Source organism: Onychomys torridus, chromosome 12 (assembly GCF_903995425.1).
Source record: "Onychomys torridus chromosome 12, mOncTor1.1, whole genome shotgun sequence".
Classification (NCBI taxonomy): Eukaryota; Metazoa; Chordata; class Mammalia; order Rodentia; family Cricetidae; genus Onychomys; species Onychomys torridus.
This window is the reverse complement of record NC_050454.1, coordinates 18933945-18955093: the sequence shown is the minus strand read 5'-3', so window position 1 is coordinate 18955093 and position 21149 is coordinate 18933945. Positions and strand designations below refer to the sequence as shown.

General features: G+C 40.8%; 1 protein-coding gene across 1 annotated transcript in view; it reads right to left on the bottom strand.

Annotated features, from left to right (window-relative positions):
- Positions 1–1420: 1420 nt before the first annotated feature.
- Positions 1421–21149, bottom strand: part of Igsf11 (immunoglobulin superfamily member 11) — a 122885-nt gene continuing 103156 nt past the window's right edge. The window contains exons 2-7 of the mRNA XM_036203867.1: positions 20102–20265; positions 17984–18191; positions 14910–15065; positions 4863–4985; positions 3993–4143; positions 1421–2673 (exon numbers count right to left, since the gene is read on the bottom strand). Coding sequence (XP_036059760.1) covers positions 2241–2673; positions 3993–4143; positions 4863–4985; positions 14910–15065; positions 17984–18191; positions 20102–20265 — 1235 coding nt within the window. The 3' untranslated portion in view covers positions 1421–2240. The remainder of the gene's footprint in view (positions 2674–3992; positions 4144–4862; positions 4986–14909; positions 15066–17983; positions 18192–20101; positions 20266–21149) is intronic.

The following is a 21149-nucleotide window of genomic DNA, read 5'->3' as shown; positions in this document are numbered from 1 at the left end:
CTGGTCTAACACCTGTTTTCAGGAACTCTCAGATTAATGATGTGGAAAAAGCTAGATGTTCACAAATGGTCATTATATACACAGTCCTATGAGTGACAACTGGAATTCACTTAAAAGTCTAATACAAGAAAAGTTAAGTCATTTTAGAAATACCACGTGTCCATTCAAACAATTATGGATAATATTTCACAGAAGAGAAGAATGCTTATAACACCAAGGGAACATATTAAAGGTCATGGATCCATTACTACTATGACAATTAATGACAATGCATTTTATATGAATAAACTTTTATTGAATTTTAGGCAATTAGAAAGAATAAAGAAATGCAAGATAAATGCTTTCTAAACAGCATCTGATAGTATTATCTCTTCTGTGGCATGGTATTTTCACTTTTCTTTAAAAAGTATAGACATTCATTTATTTAAATTTTTACAAAGTCAATAACCATCAAATAAAAAAAAAAGTAACACTATGGTAAGTTCATCTTCTTATCAACATTGAAATGGTCACAGTAGTGAAGTTCCGAGTGTGGCCCTCTTAGAAAAACAGTATAGGCAATCACTGCTGGTTTCCATCCCCTCCAATAACTGAAGCCAGAAGGCCACTCCCTGGGAAGACCATGCCCACAGGCAAGGAAGGCAAGAAGATTGGTGCAAGAGAGACAGAGGGAATGTAAGAAGAAGGAAAAAGGTTCTTTGAAAATTGTGGGCTCGGTACAAACAACTAAAAAACAAATCTTGGAAGAAATCACCATCACGAGTTGCCCTAAAGTGTGATTAAGGCAAGATAGTCAACGATACAGGTACATCCACATACACACAGCACAATATAGAGCAGAGAGTCTGTAAATGAATCTGGTGAACTGAAAGGCTAGCCAAGCCAAGTAATTAGCAAAAAAAAAAAAAAAAAAAAAAAAAAAAAATGTGGGGGGAAGGTGTCTTTTTACACTGGTATGCAATGCATTTCGGCAAAATTGCACACCCACATTTTCGGATGCTGAGCAAACCCCCAAGAGCACACTGGAAGATCTGGAAGACCTCCCATTTGTCTAACCCTTATTATTCTTTTGCAAAAAAAGAATTCTTTTGAAAGAAACAAACCCAAAACAACTCCTGCCCTTTCTGTAACAACCTACTAACCTCTACTTGTCAAACAAGAGGGGATTATCCTCTTCAGTACAAAAGACATCAGGCCCTGCCCTCATTAAAAGTGACCTGTGTGACAGCAGGGTTGCCATACACAACAACCTTGCTTCTTTGGGGCCCTGCTTGCAAGGCAAAGGCCCCTCCCACCTGCCTCGATCTGTGTTCTGGACAGACTACTTAATCCCCTGAACTGTGAAGGCTTTCTGCCCAGTCACTGAGTACAATCACTGGACAAGGTGTTAAGTTCATGCTTTCCTCGTCCACTGTTTCTCAAGTATTTAAAAAAAAATAAGTTTTCTTTTAAAAAAATATTCTTTTCAGGAAATCATGAACAGTAATTGCCATGGACCTGTAAGAGATCCCAGAGTAACACAGACAAGAATCTGTCAATATAGCAAAATCCCAGATATGGAAGGAAGTCATGGTTCAGGAAGAGGTAAATAAATAAGTGTGTGGGGTGTTCACAAGAAGTTTCCTTATTTTTCCCCATTTCTAGCCAAATTGTATTCCGTACAAAATTTCGCCTCTATGGTAAAGAGCCAGCCCAGTAGGAATGCATCACTAGTACCATTAAGCCCTCACGATTAAAGGGAGGTGGGAGAGGCAGAACAGGCCACAAGCTTGTTCTGTTTGTTTGTTTGTTTGTTTGTTTGTTTGTTTGTTTTGTAAAGACACCTATTTTAAAAAGTAATTTCATTATTTAAATTCCACCTGGCACTTAAAGTCTGTTGAAAACTATTAAGTTAGGCAAGAATTAAAGAACAGGTCCACCTGGACCACGGTTTGGGTCGTAAGTGCTATTCTGCTTCTAGAAATCTCCTTGGCTTGGCACATCATTTGAGATACAGCATTTTTTAAACTGAATCCCAGGACAGCTGTGGTGGGGAAACAATCTTCTTGAGTCTTCATGACGTAATATTCCAGGCCACTTCACACATTGCAGTGGCCAGGCAATAGCACCGCCCTCTTGGTGCTTTTTACTAATGTAATCATAACAAAAGTCTATCTTTCCAGCACTCACCCACCCCTGCGCTCCCCCTTGTCGGGAGGCATTCCATTTATCCTCTTCTGGACAAGGCATCCTCACACATCCTACACCAGGGATCCTGCCCGACTCTGGGCAGGCACCATGACAGGTACTGCCCCAATGCGCTCCAGGGTCACTTGGCTGACAGTATAGGAGTGTGTGTGCTGAGGCCAAGGTTTCCTGCTGACTGAACCACTGTTCCTGGGCATGACCTGGGGTGATGAGCCCCTGTTGGTTGTCACTACCAGAGTCTTATGTGGACCAGAGACCAGATGGTTCCCGTTTGCATAGATGGATGGGATAACCGCATTGCCAGAGAAAGACTGGCGTAAGTCACTGAAGTGGTTGAATGACTCCGTGTTTCTATGGGTTTGGGGATGGTTGTTCCAGTATCGACTGGTGTAGGTATTGGAAGAGGTCAACGTGTTATTTTCTGAGGAGGATATCTCTGTGTGAAATGCTTTGGCAGAAGAGCATTTAGGTGGAAGATCATCCTCTCTGAAATGAAACAAAGATAGAGTTATATATAACTGAAATACATATGATTACAAATACACACACACACACACACACACACACACACACACACACACACATATGAACATCTGTTTTAGCTATAAAGATAACAACCCACAAAGAAATTCACTGAATTATACCCAGGAAAGCAAGTTAAGCACGTGAAGAAGTTGAAAGAGTCAATCGTGGTGTCTAGACTGTATTACTAGCAGAACCTGAAGAGTCATGGCGTGTTGATGATGGGCTAAAGGGTGGGAACAGGGAGAGCTGGCAGCAGAGAGGAAGACCAGAGAAGGAAGGGGAACCAAATTCAGAAAGGCTGAGTATGCCGAGAAGTCACAAGTCATTCAAGCATATCAACAAGGATACGAAGTAGTCAAGTCTGAAACAGTCTGGACCCTCAAATCCCATGAGCTATTTTTCTTGACATTGACCCCTTAAAACATTTGTATTCTTTTATGAGTTGCCTGTTATTTTTTTTTATGCCTTGTAATGTCCACTAAGGGACTAAGAATAAGGGTTGAAAATTGATATCCATTAAGGTTTTTTGTTGTTGTTGTTGTTTTTTGTTTTTGTTTTGTTGTTGTTGTTGTTGTTTTAGGGTGAAATATAATTAACTATGACATTGAGGAGCAGGAGTCCTGGCCGGTGTTAGGACCAGATAAGGCCATCAGGATAGGGCACAATGACTGGATCCCAGCTGCTTTGTGAGAAAAGAAAGATCTGACAAATACATACACACCGTCTCTCTCTGTGTGATGCTATGCACTGCCTTGTGATTCAGAAAGGACAGTCGACAACACCTAGAGATAGCTCCTCTAGAAGCATCAACCAAAGTATTTTTACGTAAAGTAGGATGCCTCATGTATATTATTATATTGTTGAAATATGATTGATATGTTCCTTCATACCAAGCCACAGTACAGTGCCTAAGTAGGGAGAGAAGCTGGTATGTTTGTGAGGTAATCCCTTTTACTTCTGCATGTTCCCATCTATTATAATAGCTGACATAAAACACAGGTTTTATGGGCTAACTCTTCTGGTGTAACAGTCACTACCTACCCTGCAGATGTGGGGGCACAGGGAAGCTCTTCATCCTACTCCAGTTCATGAAGGATTTTTGTAAACAAACAAACAAAAAAAGGCATGACCATGAGGAAAAGGGATATACATAACAAGAAAATGGCATTTGGACATTTCCACGACCTTGATCATAAGAGTTATAAGACTGGCAAAGAAACCTTGACTCTAAACTAGAAATCCACACTGACTCTGCTAGATGAGGCATCTGATAGACTAACCTGATTTCATTAGGAATCTCTTCCTCCTCTTCCTCTTTATTTTTGCTTCTCCAGTAAAAGAATGCCCCTGAAATCAGTGCAATGCAAATAATGACCAGAACCACACCAGTACCAACAGCTCCAGCTATTACTCCAACGCTTCGGGGCTGGGCTGCAAAAGATATTTAAGGTAGATTCAAGTAAACGAGAAAGAAACAGCACATGCCATGCAGCAATATTCATACAAGTAAGTCTGTTTAAAATGTATAAAACCTTCCCACATGAAGTCAGATCTTGCCTAACCCAACATTCCCAGTAGACTTTCAGCAAGCATTAAATGAGCAAAACACCAAAACCTCTCAAGGCCCCAGAAGAGCAACAGCTTGATTAGGGCAGGCAACAGTGCCTACCCAACCAGCTTTAGTGCCCTAAGAGAGCCTTGGATCTCATATTTTATGGCCTCATCCCAGTCACATGACTCCCTTCTACAGCCAGAATAAAAATGATCTAGACTTCCCCACCAAAAGGAAGGGCTCTTCACTGCTTGTTTATAACTGAACACCCAGAAGATCTAAGGGATTAGGGGGAGTGGGGGACACAAGAGTATTAGGAGAGCTCTACCATGACTGCAGATTTATGTCATGTCCACAACACCATGACATGAAGATTAGTTTGGCTCTGGTGGTCCTGAGAAGACACTTTATCACAAGGATGAGCATATCATGGAGACTTAAGTAGTAACATTTTTATAAAATGTTTTCAACAATGAGTAAGAGAATTTGTTTCCTCTTAACACTCTCCAGACCATGATGACAAACCCTGCATTTTATGACTTAACAAAGGCCTTAGACATCTGCACCTTGAGTTGGCCTCCAACGTCTATATACTTACGCGAGATAACCTGGAGATCCAAGAGACAGGTGCTGGTCCCGATGGCATTAGAAGCCACACACTGGTACAGACCCGAAGACAGGGCACTGATATTCCGGATGGTGACTGTTCCCTGGACCTGGTCTGTCACAAAGACAATAATCAAGTGACAGCTTGATGGAATGAAGAAGGAGAACAAAGAAATCAGCACAAAGATGCCATCGTACACACACTGGAGAGCTGCCGATTTTCTTCCTTTTTTTTTTTTTAATGGGAGGAGAAATTGTTGGTTCACAAATGTTAAAGAAAATCATGGCAGCATATTAAAGGTAGAACTATTAAAGACTGTCCTAAATAAGAACAACCTTGGAACTCGAGCTCCAGACTAGTGAATCATAGCCTAATGTTAGTGGTCTTCCCTGACTAGGGAGGTTATGGCTTATCCTTGACAGTCTGTGATCAGAGGCACCACGTTGTAACCCTAGGGAAATGCAGTGACATGAAGATCAAATTACAGTGTACACAGTTCATTTTATGAATGGCGGAGAAAGAATCAACTCTATGCTCTAATTCTAAGTATCACAAAATGTTGCGAGGGGAGTGGAAGGGAGTTTGGAAAAGAGGAGCTTTAGACCACAGCACTATGTCATAGAATTTCCCACTAGGCATACAGAGCATTCTTGAGTCCAAGTCATCTACTGAGGGCACACCATGTCCTTGCAGGAATAGCCTACATTAGCAGCTCCATTGTGCCCCTTAACTCTCTAGGAACAGATCAGGGAAGTTTGGTCTTGATGAAGAGCAACAGTGAATCCAGAGTAGAAAAAGTCAGAGTAGCCAATGAGTGTTGCTCCCCACCTAAGGAGATTTTGTTCTGTGCTTTATTTTCAAAGCCACCACCACACTGGCATGTTGAGAAAGGCTCTAACTGGGTAACTCAACAGTACCAACACAGTTTACAGTCATTTATTCCTACAAAATTTAAATGACTCACCACAACAGCAAAAATATGCCAAGCATTGGGTAAATTTTTATATGTAGCTATTTCTCCAATGACCCTTTGAGATATTTTTATTATTAGCCTACTGAACAAATAAAGACACTGAAATTTTAGCTAGCTGACTAACAAGAGTGCACAGCTGGTGGCTAGAAACTGCAACTGTACAAATGGCCATCTATTATCTTTGCTCTGGGCTTCACTGCCTCCCTTTAACTGGAATCAGAAACATCCAGAAAACTGCACATTTAATGGCACATGTGAAAAGCACCAGACACAAAGTCCAAGAATTCCTGAGCCTATATTGGGAACTGTCCCCACCCTGGCTTGACTTTTATATGGCACTAAGATTTAGTTATCTGCTAATGACTTTTATCTACATCAAAGCCATTCACTTCTTAAATACTTATGCAGAGACCTTCTCTCTGGGCTGGGCAATCCAGAGGATAGTGTCAGGACTATCAACAGGACAGACCTTAATGAGGCAAGGAGTCTCAGTAAGTGTGTTAAATGCCAGCCAGGGCTACAGATCTGGGTTGCTAATGGTGCACAAGGGAGGGCCACCTAATGAGCACCTGGAAATTGAATAGAATCCAGGCGAGGAGAAAACCACAGCCGCAGATCCTCATATATCAATGCTGTCAGGGTTGTCTATGCCTTCAAACATACTACAGTGGGATGGGTTCATGAATGATGGACTCATCAAACATACTTGAAGTAAGATAAATCTCACAGGCTAGACAAAGAAGAGAGACTTGGTATTTGCCCTTTCTATGGGAGTGAAAAGTTAAGTCCGTATTATATGGATAATGTATATGGACTGGAATATACATAGTTAAGTCAATATACTTGATGGTTACTTGTTTTGTACACAGTATTTCCTTTTCATGTGTGTGTGAGAGACAGAGCTTTAAGTAGGCATGATTTAATCTTCCTAACATGCTTAGTTTCTATGTTCCCTGCTTTCCAAAACCAAGAAATCTCACAGTAGCCATGACATCACATGTATGAGAGTTACAGAAGTCTGTCAAATAAGACTTGTCCAGGGCCAAAGACCATAATCCTCATAAACACACTTGCCTTCCAACAAGACACTTATCACTACCTCATTACATGGGTGCCTCTCTATACAGTCCCTAACCATGCAAAGGGTCAGCACTGTTGGTAAAACCCACCAACCATCTGCAGAACTCCTCCTTCAAACATCCCAAAGTCTCCAGGCAACAAAGGCACCAACCAGGGGGTAACCAGCCCTACAATCCCACACACTGCTACTGGTTTTCTTCCATTTTTTCCCCTTAAGGCCCCAAACTCTAAAAATTCAATCAGTTCACATCAAGCCACTAATTTTGTTGACACCCCTAGAGACAACTGGGGGGATTTTAAACAGCTCCTCTAAGCAGCACTTGGGCATGTACAAAGCAGTTAGTCAACTCAAAGGGATGCTGCTGGGAAGAGTTACTCTAAAAAGCGAGGCTGCCGATCTTTTTTTTTCTCCGTTGTCTTCAGATGCAGACACCATGAGCATTTGCTATGTGAAAACATGGCTCAATGAGGCTGACGTGCCATGGTACAGCTTACTCAGATGTAATCAGATGACAGATGAGACACATACACTGATAAGGAAGGATTAAGAAGAAACAGATCGGGAAAGCTGAGCTGGGGCAAGTCCTCAGCAAACACCAGACTGCAGCAGAAAAGAAACATCCCACCCTGAAAACAGTCAAGCCTATGATGGGACAGGAGCAATTTGCTGACATGAAAGAGGAGGGGAGCTGTCCCTCTGAACTTGCCTCTTCCAAACATGGACATGTGGTCTGGGGAACTATTGTGTGGGAGGGTGAAAAAAAAAAAAAAAAAAAACAGCCAAACCCACTGTTTTGGTTTGCACAAGCAATTACACACAGGCTGTACACATGGTCTAGCAGGTCCTTCGGAATCTGAGAAACAAACAGACGTGATTCTTTCCTATTCTATCTGCTGTTCTCAGGTCCAGAGCCCACTCTATCTGGCTGAGAGCATGTGTTTTGGAGCCAGACCTCTCGTGTTCAAGTCTGCTCTGCCTCCTACCAGCGACGTGGACCGGAGGGCACTAGCTGCTTAATGATGTGTGTTTTAGCTTCCTTGTCTGTAACTGTGAGCCAGGAACTAGAAAAGCCCCTATACCTGGGAGAACCAAATGAGACAGTGCATGTTAACATGACCAGGATGCTGTCTGGCGCTATATCTATAATGGTATTTCTTGGGATTATATACAATATACAAAATCCTGGGAAAACTTGGTTAAGAAATGTAGAAAAGCCTCTAGTATCTTAAGTTCTCAATATTTGGGATTTTACAGGAGTAATAAGAATGCCAAATATCATAAATTAGTCTGTATTTTCATGATTTATATATCTTAAAGAATGATCATAGTAATAGTGAATAATTTCTTGTATAAAAGTATCAGAAGTTCTGTTTAAAAGATAATGATAAATGGTTTAATATTATTTTAGCCAATTTTAGGTATACTAAAATTATATGCAAAGACAATCTCACCTTGAAACAAAATTTTGGATGGTAAATATAAAACCAAAAAGAATATTAACACAAAATAAATGCCAAATAAAAATCTATTTAAAAACATGAATATGGGGCTGGAAGTACAATGCAGCAGTTAAGAATAAAAACTGCTCTTGCAGAGGACCAGAGTTCGGTTCCCAGCACCCATGTCAGCAGCTCACAACTGCCTGTAACTCCAGTTCCAGAGGAACCAACTCCACAGTTAGCCACAACAGGCACCTGCAGCCAAGTGCACCTAACCACACTGAGACACATAAAATAAAATCTTAATAAAAATTAAAGATAATGTTACAAATAGTTAACATTGTAACTACCACTCCAAAAGAGAAATTTTAAATGCTATGACATTTTGTATACTACTCAGGAGGTTTGGTCTTTGCTCAGTAGACATATGCATGAATTATCAGTAGACATATGAGTGATTTAGTTTTGTGTTGATGTTGGCTAAGATGCTGATGTTTTTATCTTCATTCATCTTGAATGCTAACCTTCCCCATTTCTTCTCCACCCATCACCTGCTTCAAGCCTTCTTCATCCATCAAAACCTCCCATTTATGATCTGGCTGCTCACTTTCACCCTGATTTCTAACACTTCTAAAACCTACCTTTTGCTATCTTTTTTGGTTACAACATCAGCGGATATTCAGAGTGCTGGAGAAAACATCCAGACTCCTCAAATGTTTCATAAAGCTTTTTGTAATCTGTGGGTGGTGCTTCAAGTAATAACTTCTAGTGTTTTATACTTTTTAAGAAGTTGTAATATTGAACATTACATGGTTCTTGTTTCCCTTTTTCCAGATTGTCTCCAGTAAGAATGGCATGTCACCAAGCAAGGGGGGGAAGAGCACCCACTTACTCAATAGTTTAAGTTCATGAAAATTTTTCTTCCACCATGAGCATCACATAAATACTCAGACTGGGTAAGGAAAGAGTTGTGGTTCTTTTATTGAAAATACATTTTCTATGTACTATATTGAATAGGTATGGAGAGAGTAGACAACCTTGTTCCTGATTTTGATGGAATTGCTTTGAGTTTCTTTCCATTAAGTTGATGTTGGCTGTGAGCTTTCTGTAAACAGACTTTATTATGTTGAGGTATATCCCTTGTATCCCTAATGTCGACAGGATTTTTATCATGAAGGAGTGTTGGATTTTCTCAAAGGCCTTTTCTAAATCTCATGAGATGGTCATGCATTTGTTTGTCTTTCAGCTTATTTATATGGTGGATTACACTTATCAACTTACATATGTTAAACCATTCCTGCATCTCTGGGATAAAATGTACTTGACTATGGTGGCTGATTTTTTTTTTATGTGTTCTTAGATTCAGTTTCCAAGTATTTTATATGAGAATTTTTAGATCTATGTTAGTATGGGAATTGGTCTATGTTGTCTAAACAGTTTCCTCCAAGACTGAACAGAATCCTATAGGGAAACTCTTTAAATGGGAAGGTAAACAACTCAAGACAGCATCAGGAAGTCTCTGAAACTCATGAGCTTCACTAGGCCCCTCTGGATCATATAAACAATTTTAAACAATAAAAGTTGAGAGTCCCGTTTATAGGGAAGGAAACTGAGCTTCAAAAAATACTCTAAGAGGAGAAAAGCTACAAAGAAGTCTCTGAGACCAACCAGCTATCTGGAAGATGCAGGAACCAGCTGTGATGCCTATAAGAAAGAGTTTAGACCACCTAAGGTACCTAGAAAGGACATGCTAACCTGTTGAGCTGCCTGTAGGTTATGCAGTGTGCTCCACGTTCCTCACTTTGTGAGCTGTCACCCACACTGGGGTAGACCTTGAAGATGCCACTGCCTTTGGTTCATTTCTGTTCACCCCTGGCCCATATATTACCTGTAAGTAACCCTAATAAACTCATTGGCTCATCAAGTTGGACTTCAGCAGCAGCATCCTTTGTTCTGTTGTGGGATCCTTATCAGGGTGAGAAGATGTGTATTTTGTCTCCCTAAGAAAAGTTTTTTCACGCAAAAGTACATACTTCTCTTTCTTTGTTGGGTCTTTGTGTGGTTTGGGTATCTGGGTTAACAGTGGCCTCATAAAATGAATTGGGCAATGATCTGTTTCTATTTTATGGAATAATTCGAGGAGTATTGGCATTAACTCTTCTTAGAACATCTGGTAGAATTCTACACTAAAACCATCTGGTCCTGTGCCTTTTTGGTTGGGAGACTTTTATGAGTGCTTCTATTTCATTAGGGGTTACAGATCCATTTAAATTGCTCACATGGTTATGATTTAATGTCAGTTAGTGATATGTATTGAGAAAATTATCCCCCCCTTTTATGCACAGATTTTCCAAATTAGTCCAGTTTGGTGGACTACAGGTTATGATTCTCTAGATTTCCTCTGTGTGTATGGTGTGTATTACTGATGACCCCTTTTTCATTTCTGCCTTTGTTAATTTGGATTTCTCCCTTGTAATAAAGCAACATTAGGCTACAGTGATTTTTAGGATTTTCCCCTGTTCTACCTGTGTGATTTCTAACAAAGCTCTGCATAGAGGTCTCAAGCAAGCTGAAGAGATCATTATATTCTTCCCCTGTGTTCAATTATGAAAAAAATGGGACTGATCAAGTTGTTCTCAGAAATATATGAAAAGATGTACAATTTAGCTTTGGAAACTGTGAACTATTGATAAATAAAGTTATAATGTTCCATTTTCCAAAGGATAGAATATTAGAAATTGTCATTATCTGCCCTAATTTTTTTAAAAAATGGTATTTTGAGGTTCTCCAAATTTTGGATTTGTGGGGTTTTTTCTTCCTCTGTGAGTCAGAACAGAGGAATGCAGTTCTAATTATATCCCAGTTATACCCCAGAACTTTTCTTCAAACTTTACCAAGCCACTGAAAGGAACCACCAAGTTTACCCAAGCCCTTGACTGCCAAGGGGCTGAATAGAGAATAGGTGTCACCCCTGGAACCAGTCACCCTGTGCAGCATGAGCTGCATCCTTCTTGGTGTGTTAATGAGCTGTTCAAGTGCTTCTGGCTGTGTATTAGACATATTTATTTAAAGCATGGATGCTTGATTTGACTCCAGACCAGCTGAATCAGTATATCTGGAGAAGGTCATGGGAAGTGAGACTTATGGGTGATTTTCATACACAGTAAGATATACACAGTTGTGTTAGGATATGTATACTACAAATTACAGTGTCTGGCAAATTATATATATTTTTTCAAAATATCTTACATTGGATTAAAAAGTCTGCCTGGAATGTTCACTTTGTGGCACATGGTCAGGAATAGCTACGAATGTTGCCCAACACAAATCATAAAATTACTTAAAACATTATGAGATTTTTTTTTCCTGTATGAACTTTGGTAACATCATGTCAGAGGCAGAACAAATATAAAGATATATTTTTATGAAGACTTCTTATGACTTGACAGAAATTTTACAAAACTATCTCCTAAAATACATTAGGCCAAAACTAAAGTCACAACTTCAAAGCAGTTCAAGAATACAGTAATGGGAGATTAAAATCTACAACATAATCCCAATAAGAATCATGTGAAATGAATGTTTATGATATGGAAAATGGCCATCATATATTTTTTCATTGAAAGTACCAAGTTAGAAAACAATATTGACATGAACCCAAAAGAACAAATACATTAACATACATATACCAGATTGGTGGCAGTTAAGCACAATGCAGTGTTAGTGGTATCTACCTTCTCATCCATATGATTCTGTTCTAAGGCTCCTTAGCTTTCAGTTTCTCATGCTGTGTGCTAGGTGCATCTCTAACAATAGGGTGTTTGTCGGTTCAGTTTGATTTCTAATCTGTGACCTAAGAGCCTCTATCCTTTGATTATCTGGATTAATTCTATTGGTCATTACTGTGAGTATGTTTAAATCTACTTGATTTTGTTCTAGTTCCCAGGCCTTCTGGTTACTGACTCCAGCTCCACCCATACCTTCTACAGTGATTTAATGGAGGTATGTCTGGCTGTTATAGATAGGATGCCATGTATTCCAGACTGGCCTAGAACTTGTTATATAGCCCAGGATGACCTTGACCTTCTGATCCTCTGTCTTTACTTCCTTAGTGCTGGGATTACAGGCCTGTGCCACTACACCTGGTTTTAAGTAGTGCTGGGGGATGGAACCCAGAGCTCCACGCATGATATGTAAGTACTCTGAGCTACATGCCAAGCCCCCAAGTGTCCCTCCAGCCTCTTTCATTTACCCCTCTACCTAATAAGCTCTAGTGTTTTTTTTTTCTTAGTGGTTTGTCTTAAAATTCTTAATGATATTCAGGTGAGGTATAGTGGTTCAATCATTTGGGAGACTAAAATAATGAGTTCAGGACTAGCCTGAGATACATAGTAACACCCTGTCTCAAGCCCTCCCACTTCCTCCCCCCCCTTGCAAAATAAAAACAAACATCTTAATAACTGATTTGTGGAGCCCTACTACGGAACTATAAAGAGAGTCTGTTATCATTTGCTTATGACTCAAGCATCAATCAATGTTGCTGGTATTATTGCATCATTTCTTCAATGTGCATCAGTCAGCATTCCGCTGTATGACAATGCACCACTGTGTTCAGAATGTTGCTGGTAGTAGTGCATCATTTCTTCAATGTGCATCAGTCGGCATTCCGCTGGAAGACAATGTACCACTGTCTTCATTGACACCTCTCATTCCATGCTGTGGACTGTGTCTCTATATGAAATCACCCCAGATTTGCCAGCGGGAGCTCCCTCAAGCCCTATGGATAAAAGACACTACCTACTCCAAAATAGTGTTCTGTGATTGGCCAGACCCATAGGATGCCTTCCCTTGTACCAAATATTATTTCTTCAGAAAATGCATTAGGAGTTCAAATTTTAAAATATTGTATATATAAGCAGTAAGGTAAATCTTCTAGTTAAAAAAAAAGTTATTTAAGTTGTTTTAGGGATGTATGTCAAGACCTACTTTGTTAATATAGGTATCAAGAAATGAAACTGAAGAAAAACCATGGCACATTTAATGAGAACAAATATGGTTATCTGAAGTACTTCTGATAATTTATCCAAAGACTGAATTACAAAAGACCACCATTTTCATCGTTGACATTCAAGTTCATTCACCTTTATCCCTGAAATATCAAAGAATTTTCAAGTTGCAAATATAGACTCTTCAAAACCAGGGAGATACAGGAAGCCCTTGCTACATGTATCTCTCAGCCCATGTGTATAGGACTGTCAGATGTCTGCCCCAATTCTACCCTTTATCCATAGGGATGACACAGATGGAAAGTACAGAACCACGACGATGTTTCAGAGGTTCTAGATGATACTGTCAACAAACCCTTCATCTTACAAAGAGGTAACACAGGTCTGGAGAAGTAAACTATTGTAGACAGAGTTACTGGAAAAGCTGGACTTCAGTTTTCAGCATTTCAACAGGAGCTATTTTAAGCATGCCACTTACAATAGTGAGATTAACAAGTCAGTCCAAAAGAAAGCTATTTATCCCACAATGTAGCTGAAACATTTAGCGATGAACAGGCGTGGGGGGAAGGGGGAGGGACTGCAGCAGTCACTACAAAAGTGACCTAAAAGCCATTAGCTGAAAATAAGGTTTTAAAACTAAACTAATGAATTGGAGGCTATGTGAATTAAAAGGAGAGTCCATCAGTATCCCTCCGGATTCCATAGGGAGTTTACTTATGGGCTTTTTAGAGGGATGGAGCCCTGGTTCTTAACCACATCTAATGTCACCCAGAAGCCCAGAGCTTTCCTCCCTTGTGACAGGCACAGAGCAAGCATCAGGACAATTCAAACTAAGGCACAGCTAACGCCATCTGGGGCCGTTTTATTAAGGGCTAGCTCTCAATAAAGAAATGGCAGTCTACCTCAAGAACAAGATGAGGAAAATAGTCCACATTAAAGAAAACACAGCACTCAAGGATGCTGAATTGGATTTTCTTGTAACACAAGGCTTTACACAAGCCTATAACTTCATCTCATCTCATTTCATAACATCTGAGGTTTTCAAAGACATGTTCTTTACAATCAAACCCAGATGAATGGATTTGCATATCCAGAACCACCCATGGCATGCATGGCTCCTCATCTTTACCTATCTGGTATGACCTTAGGTCATGGGTCTCTTTCCTGTTCTTTTTCATCTTCTTCCTCTACATAGACTTAAGGCTGAAACAAGGGAATTAATCCTCTTGTGTCTATGCAGCTATTTCTCACACTAAAATGGGCACCTGTGCCTCAAGCAAAAAGTGGGTTCTCAGAGGTGTCAAGAATTATCCTAGCATTAACTCAAAGATGCTACTGGTGTGCTATTTTAAATCTTCACTGAGTAAATAAAATTTTCATGTTAGTAGATACATTTCTTAAAAGTCAGATAGGGAAGAGAAAGGAAATGTCACATTCACCTTAAACCTGAAAGCACAATATTCTCTGCAGTTACAAACTATTAAAGTTCATGACTTTCCTCAAGTGCTAATCAAACAGGTTTCGCGGCACTGTACGTACCCTGAGTGGCCGTTGGAGGTAGCTTGAGTGTATTATCTAACTTCTCCCAAAGGTAAGTGGGCCGAGGGATGCCTTCCTCTGAACTACACAGAAGGATGACGTCGCTGCCGATGTCCTGGGATCCTTGGATTTGACAGTGTGGAGCAGAAGGGGGAACTGTCATGGGAAGAATAAGTAACATGAATTCACTTTTATGGAGAGCCAATGAGACAGGAATGTTGGCCACTGGGGAACCACAGGCAACAACTGTGGCTTACTTGGGGAGACAATCAAGTATCCACTCCCAGGGCATGGTGATAGACACAAGGCTTGCAAGCGCCATAGGCAGGGAGCAAATCTACAAAAGGAGCCATGGCTTTTGGTTACATTTGAAGGTATCTTAGAGTCTTGGTTTGGATGCTCCCTCTGAAGAAGGATTCTTAAGAGCCTTCAGGTCAACACCGTGCCTTTAACAACTCTGCTGAACAGACACGTTCAAACCCATTTCAGGAGCAGAAACTGACTCCACCGGCAGTCCCCTAACAAAGCCCACTTCAGTCAGGTCGTCCTTTATTTTGCAAAGACTAGAAGGGCCCGCTGTGTAGCGAATTCAGCTTTACGGTGCTTCAACTTACAGTGAGACTCAAGTTAGAGAAAGCTAACAATGAGGTGGGGAACATTTCAAAATCCAAAACATTTTCCATCCCTTCAAGGCTGACAAGGACGTAAGTAACCAGAACACAAAAGTCACCAAAGCAACACCAAAGGGTAGGTTCACACTGGCACAAAAGCGTGCACATATAAATGAACCCCATGGCATGGAGTTCCAGATTGGTGAGGCAGGTACCCCTGGAGTTTATGTGCATGTGATGACGGTCTCAATCCTAACACCTTCTCAATAAATGATTTCACCCCTTCCGAAATACACGAAAGTGAAAAATGAGTTAGAGACCTACAGAGCAATCAGAAAGTGAGTGTGTGGAAGAAGAGACTCACTCTCCCAGAGGGTATGGGGTGTAAGTAACCAGAGGGTATGGGGTGTAAGTAACCAGAGGGTATGGGGCGTAAGTAACCAGAGGGTATCAGGGTATAAGTAACCAGAGGGTATGGGGGTATAAGTAACCAGAGGGCATGGGGGTATAAGTAGCCAGAGGGTATGAGGGTGTAAGTAACCAGAGGGTATGGGGTGTAAGTAACCAGAGGGTATGGGGTGTAAGTAACCAGAGGGTATGGGGTGTAAATAACCAGAGGGTATCAGGGTATAAGTAACCAGAGGGTATGGGGGTATAAGTAACCAGAGGGCATGGGGGTATAAGTAGCCAGAGGGTATGAGGGTGTAAGTAACCAGAGGGTATGGGGGTATAAGTAACCAGAGGGTATGGGGGTATAAGTAACCAGAGGGTATGAGGGTGTAAGTAACCAGAGGGTATGGGGGTATAAGTAACCAGAGGGTATGGGGGTATAAGTAACCAGAGGGTATGGGGGTGTAAGTAACCAGAGGGCATGGGGATGTAAGTAACCAGAGGGTGTGGGGTATAAGTAACCAGAGGGCATAGGGGTGTAAATAACTAGAGGGCATAGGGGTATAACTAACCAGAGGGCATAGGGGTGTACATAACCAGAGGGTATGGGGGTGTAAGTAACCAGAGGGTGTGGGGGTGTAAGTAACCAGAGGGTATGGGAGTGTAAGCAACCAGAGGGCATGGGGGTGTAAGTAACCAGAGGGTATAGGGGTATAAATAACCAGAGGGTATGGGAGTGTAAATAATCAGAGGATATAGGAGTCTGGGAGGGCAGCTCCCAGAACTACACAAAAGAGGGTAAGGGATGTGGGTCTGCTGTGCTGGGCTAAGGCAGCTTCCTGGACGTGGTCCATTCAACATTACCACTATGCTACTGTGAAGCCAAACCTAAAGTAATTATTTTGAGATGACATTCACTATAAAGTAAAGGATTTTATTCTACCTTTAAAAATGTTTTTAAGCTTGGCTACTGTAGGAAGTCTGTTGCTCAGTTATCATGTAAACCTCAGAAGAGCAACTATTTCCTTCAGTACTCCATATCATACTCAGAGTTTAATATATATAGCTTTAATATAATGAATGTTATCTTTGGAAGATACGCTTCCAGTCTGGTCCTTGGCTTTCAGAATTACTTGAAGACTGGGAGAACAGGGCACCAAGAATTAAAGCATATTCTCCCCTATTGAGGAAAAACATTAGTATCCTCAAATAACTCAGCAGTGGGAGGGGAGGGAAGGGGTGAGGAGAGGGCTAGATGGGACTATGGGATAAATGCTGGGACCTGAACAGAAGGATGAAGGGCCTTCTCCGAGTACTTCTTCTTCTGTCCAAATGATGAATTCACCCCCTCTATCACAAGAATCTACTTGGATGTCGCTTCTACAAGCAATCCACCTGAGAGACAGGAGAACTGAGACATTGAACAGCTGCAGGGAATAGAATTCAGTGCTGGGAGTCAAGCCACAGTCTGTGATATAAAGAGTGCTGGCTTCAATGAGCAGATCTGAATTTTAATCTAAATTTTGTTCATTTCCTGTCTTAAAGGACAAGGCCCTACATCAGTTTGGTCTTTTTAAGGTGATAATCTAATGTATGATAGAAACAAGGATGTCTTTAAGAGCATAAGGAAGTAGAGTTAAAATTATACCAGGTCCACAGTGCAAGTTGAGCACTATGGTGACCCCACTTCCTATCACAGATGTAGTCAGTAAAAACATTATCCTCAGACATGCTGACACCTCTACTTTTTACTCACAACAAATTATTCATGATTAAATTTTACCACAACAGAAGGCTTCTGTCCTACAGGACCTTAAAGATAGTTTTCATGTCACCCTTCATCCACTGCCAGGAAATAGCATTAGGTAAATTTAAAGACCGTCTGCAGAGTTAAGAATGGGATCAGAGAAGTTGAGGGGCATTGTGGGTAAGAAGGCAGGCAGGGAAGGAACTAAGACCACAGGGAGGGGGCAGGGAGGGGGCAGGGAGGTAAACATGAAGGATGGAAGTAAATATGCTTTAGAGCAGATCTGTAATTGAAGCCTGAGGTAGTGGGACTTGTCTGTCACTCACCTAACACGGTGAGGCCAGCGACCCCAATGTTCCTGCCCCCTCTGTCTGGAAGGTTGTTCACCAAGCACTGGTAGGTGCCCGTATCTGACAGCTGAGTGTTGTTGATGAAGATGGAGACATTGGTGGCAGGCATGGTGCCTGTAAATCCAACCCTCCCATGGAACCTGGGGGCACCGTCAAACATCTGTCCACCCTGATAGAGAATGACCTGCAAAAGGAAGCAATATGTAAGTAAACCGACCACGGTAGGCCCTCCTTGGCACATAACCTAGTAGACAGAACCAAATGTACCTGCAACAAAAAGTGGAAATTTTAATTTCACAGGGTTGTCAACAGCTTTTGGTGACTGCCCTATCCATGAGCATCTGAGGACTCTAAACTCTCACAGCATAATTAGAATAATTTTTCCCTTCTTTAATTTATCAGAACATAGAAAATATCTTGAATGCAACCAGACTCTCAACACATAAATATTTCTACCAGTGAAAAGGTTAATGGTAAGATGAAATTCAAAAGGTATTTGCATTGCTGTTCTCATACTAATTAGACCACAGAATGACAGATCACTCACAGGCTGAATATCCACATCATAAAAGGAACGGAACATTGCAAGCCCATGGCTACTGTGCTTGCCAACTTATCAGAGCTAACAATTATCAGAGCTAACTATTCCTGGGAGAAACACAGCATATAATATAGTAGAAAGCCTCTGGGGGCTGAAAATGAGGAGGGGCCTTTCAGGATCTTCATGTGCATGTGGGGGAAACCTTAGTCAGTTCTTCTTTCAAACACTTTTAACCCCATCATTGATGCTTAAAATGGTGCGATTTAACAAAATGATCCCAAAAGCCTACTGCAAAAGTTTCATGGTTTGGATACATACTGTATCCATGTATAAAATTTTCAACTAATAAATTAAAAATTAAGTTTCTGTAGAATTTTGTGCCAGAAAATTTACTTCTCTAAATACACTAAGTAGTAAGATAAAATCAGAAGAGCTTCAGAAAATGAATGCCATCTTTATAAATAAAACTATAGTGATTACCACAATTAATTAATTTTATATTGGGTATCTGAGATTAATTTATTTCTTATAACTGATACAGATTTCTGTAGGAGCTTCCATTTTTACATGAGTCCTTCTATGTGGCTCACTCTTACTCTCATTTGTATGAGAGTTTGAGTTGACTCTATTAGATGCATGTTGACTGGTAAACCTACTATGTTAGGATGCATGTTGACTGGTAAACCTACTATGTTAGGATGCATATTGACTGGTAAGTCTACTGTGTTAGAATGCATGTTGACTGGTAAGTCACTGTGTTAGGATGCATGTTGACTGGTAAACCTACTGTGTTAGAATGCATGTTGACTGGTAAGTCACTGTGTTAGGATGCATGTTGACTGGTAAGCCTACTATGTTAGGATGCATGTTGATTGGCAAGCCTACTGTGTTAGGATGCATGTTGACTGGTAAACCTACTGTGTTAGGATACATGTTGACTGGTAAGCCTACTGTGTTAGGATGCATGTTGACTGGTAAACCTACTATGTTAGGATGCATGTTGACTGGTAAACCTACTATGTTAGGATGCATGTTGACTGGTAAACCTACTATGTTAGGATGCATGTTGGCAGTAAGTCTACTACATTGAGATGTATGTTGGCTGGCAAGCCTCGTGTGTTAGGATGCATACTGACAGGTAAACCTACTGTGTTAAGATGCATGTTGGTTGGTAAGTAACTCATCAAAGCAAACTTCTGCCAAGAGCTTCTTACTATCAACACTGTCTTAAGAGAACATCCCAAGTCACCTGAGTACTAACTTCCTCAGAGATAGACTTTGCCTTCTTAGTATCTGCCTCTCAACAGTGTTTTCTTTTTAACACTCCAAAGTCCTGCACGAAACCCTCAGAAGAACCCCTTTATCATTTGCTATCTAGATAATGAGGACATCCTTGTAAAGGGAGGACAGCCTTATCAGATCATGAACTAATAATGCAATGAGGAGGGCACACTGACCACGTGACCTTACTCTAGAAACCAAACATTCCCATGGTGCTTCCCTCACCATCTCTTCTGCCAAGATCCACAGTTGTAGAGGTGGACCAGCAGTACCTGTTCAGGCTGGTTTGCATTCGAGAGAGGAATGACCATCCAAATGACATTGAGGTTAATGAGAGCAGCACTGGTAGAGAAGGCGCACGGCAGGACGGCTGTCTGGCCCCGAGCCACCTGGACACTGCCAGGGCTCTCAGACACTTCCAGGGACACCGCAACACCTGTAGAGGAAGGAACAATTTGGATCTGTGTGTGTCCTTTCCTAACAGCTCTGTGAGTATCACAGTATCACATTACATCTGACCTGGATCTGTGAACACACTGACAGAATGGTCTAACCAGAGAATGACTCATCACTTATGAAGCCAAAATAAGAAAGTGGCTCACCCCTTTACATCTTGGAAAGTAATTTTGAAATCTTAGGGACCATCTATTTTCTCTCTTTCTTTCTCTCTCTCTCTCTTTGGTTTTTTGAGACAGAGTTTCTCTGTGTAGTTTTGGTGCCTATCCTGGATCTCACTCTGTAGACCAGGCTGGCCTCGAACTCACAGAGATCTGCCTGGCTCTGCCTCCCCAGTGCTGGGATTAAAGGCATGCACCATCGCTGCCCTCTATTCTCTCTTATAAGGCAGTAACCCAGTATTTAGAGAGATTCAGATACACCATGGCAAAGTCTATGCAAAAGCTGATAAATCCTGACAAAAGACATGAACTTAATTTTCTAAGTATCATTACAGTAGCTCACCACAAAACAGTGCTCATCTGTAAATCTAACAAAGTAGTTGTGTGTCTTTATGCTCAAAACCACATATAAAACATCAATGAAAGAGGTAATAAGTAAAAGAAATGGGAAGATATACAGTGTTCATGACATGGAAGATTCAATATTAATAAGAGGTCAATTAATCTCCCCCAAACTGATAAAATTCAGAGCAAATCCAATTAAAACTCCACCAGGCTTTTTTTAAGTACATAACAATGAATTAATTTTAGCACACATGAAAAGGGAAGAATCACAAAGAGTCAAAAGAAGTAAAAGAACATAATAAAAAATGATGGTCAAGGGCTCAGCAGTTAAGAGCACTGGCTGCTCTTGCAGAGGACC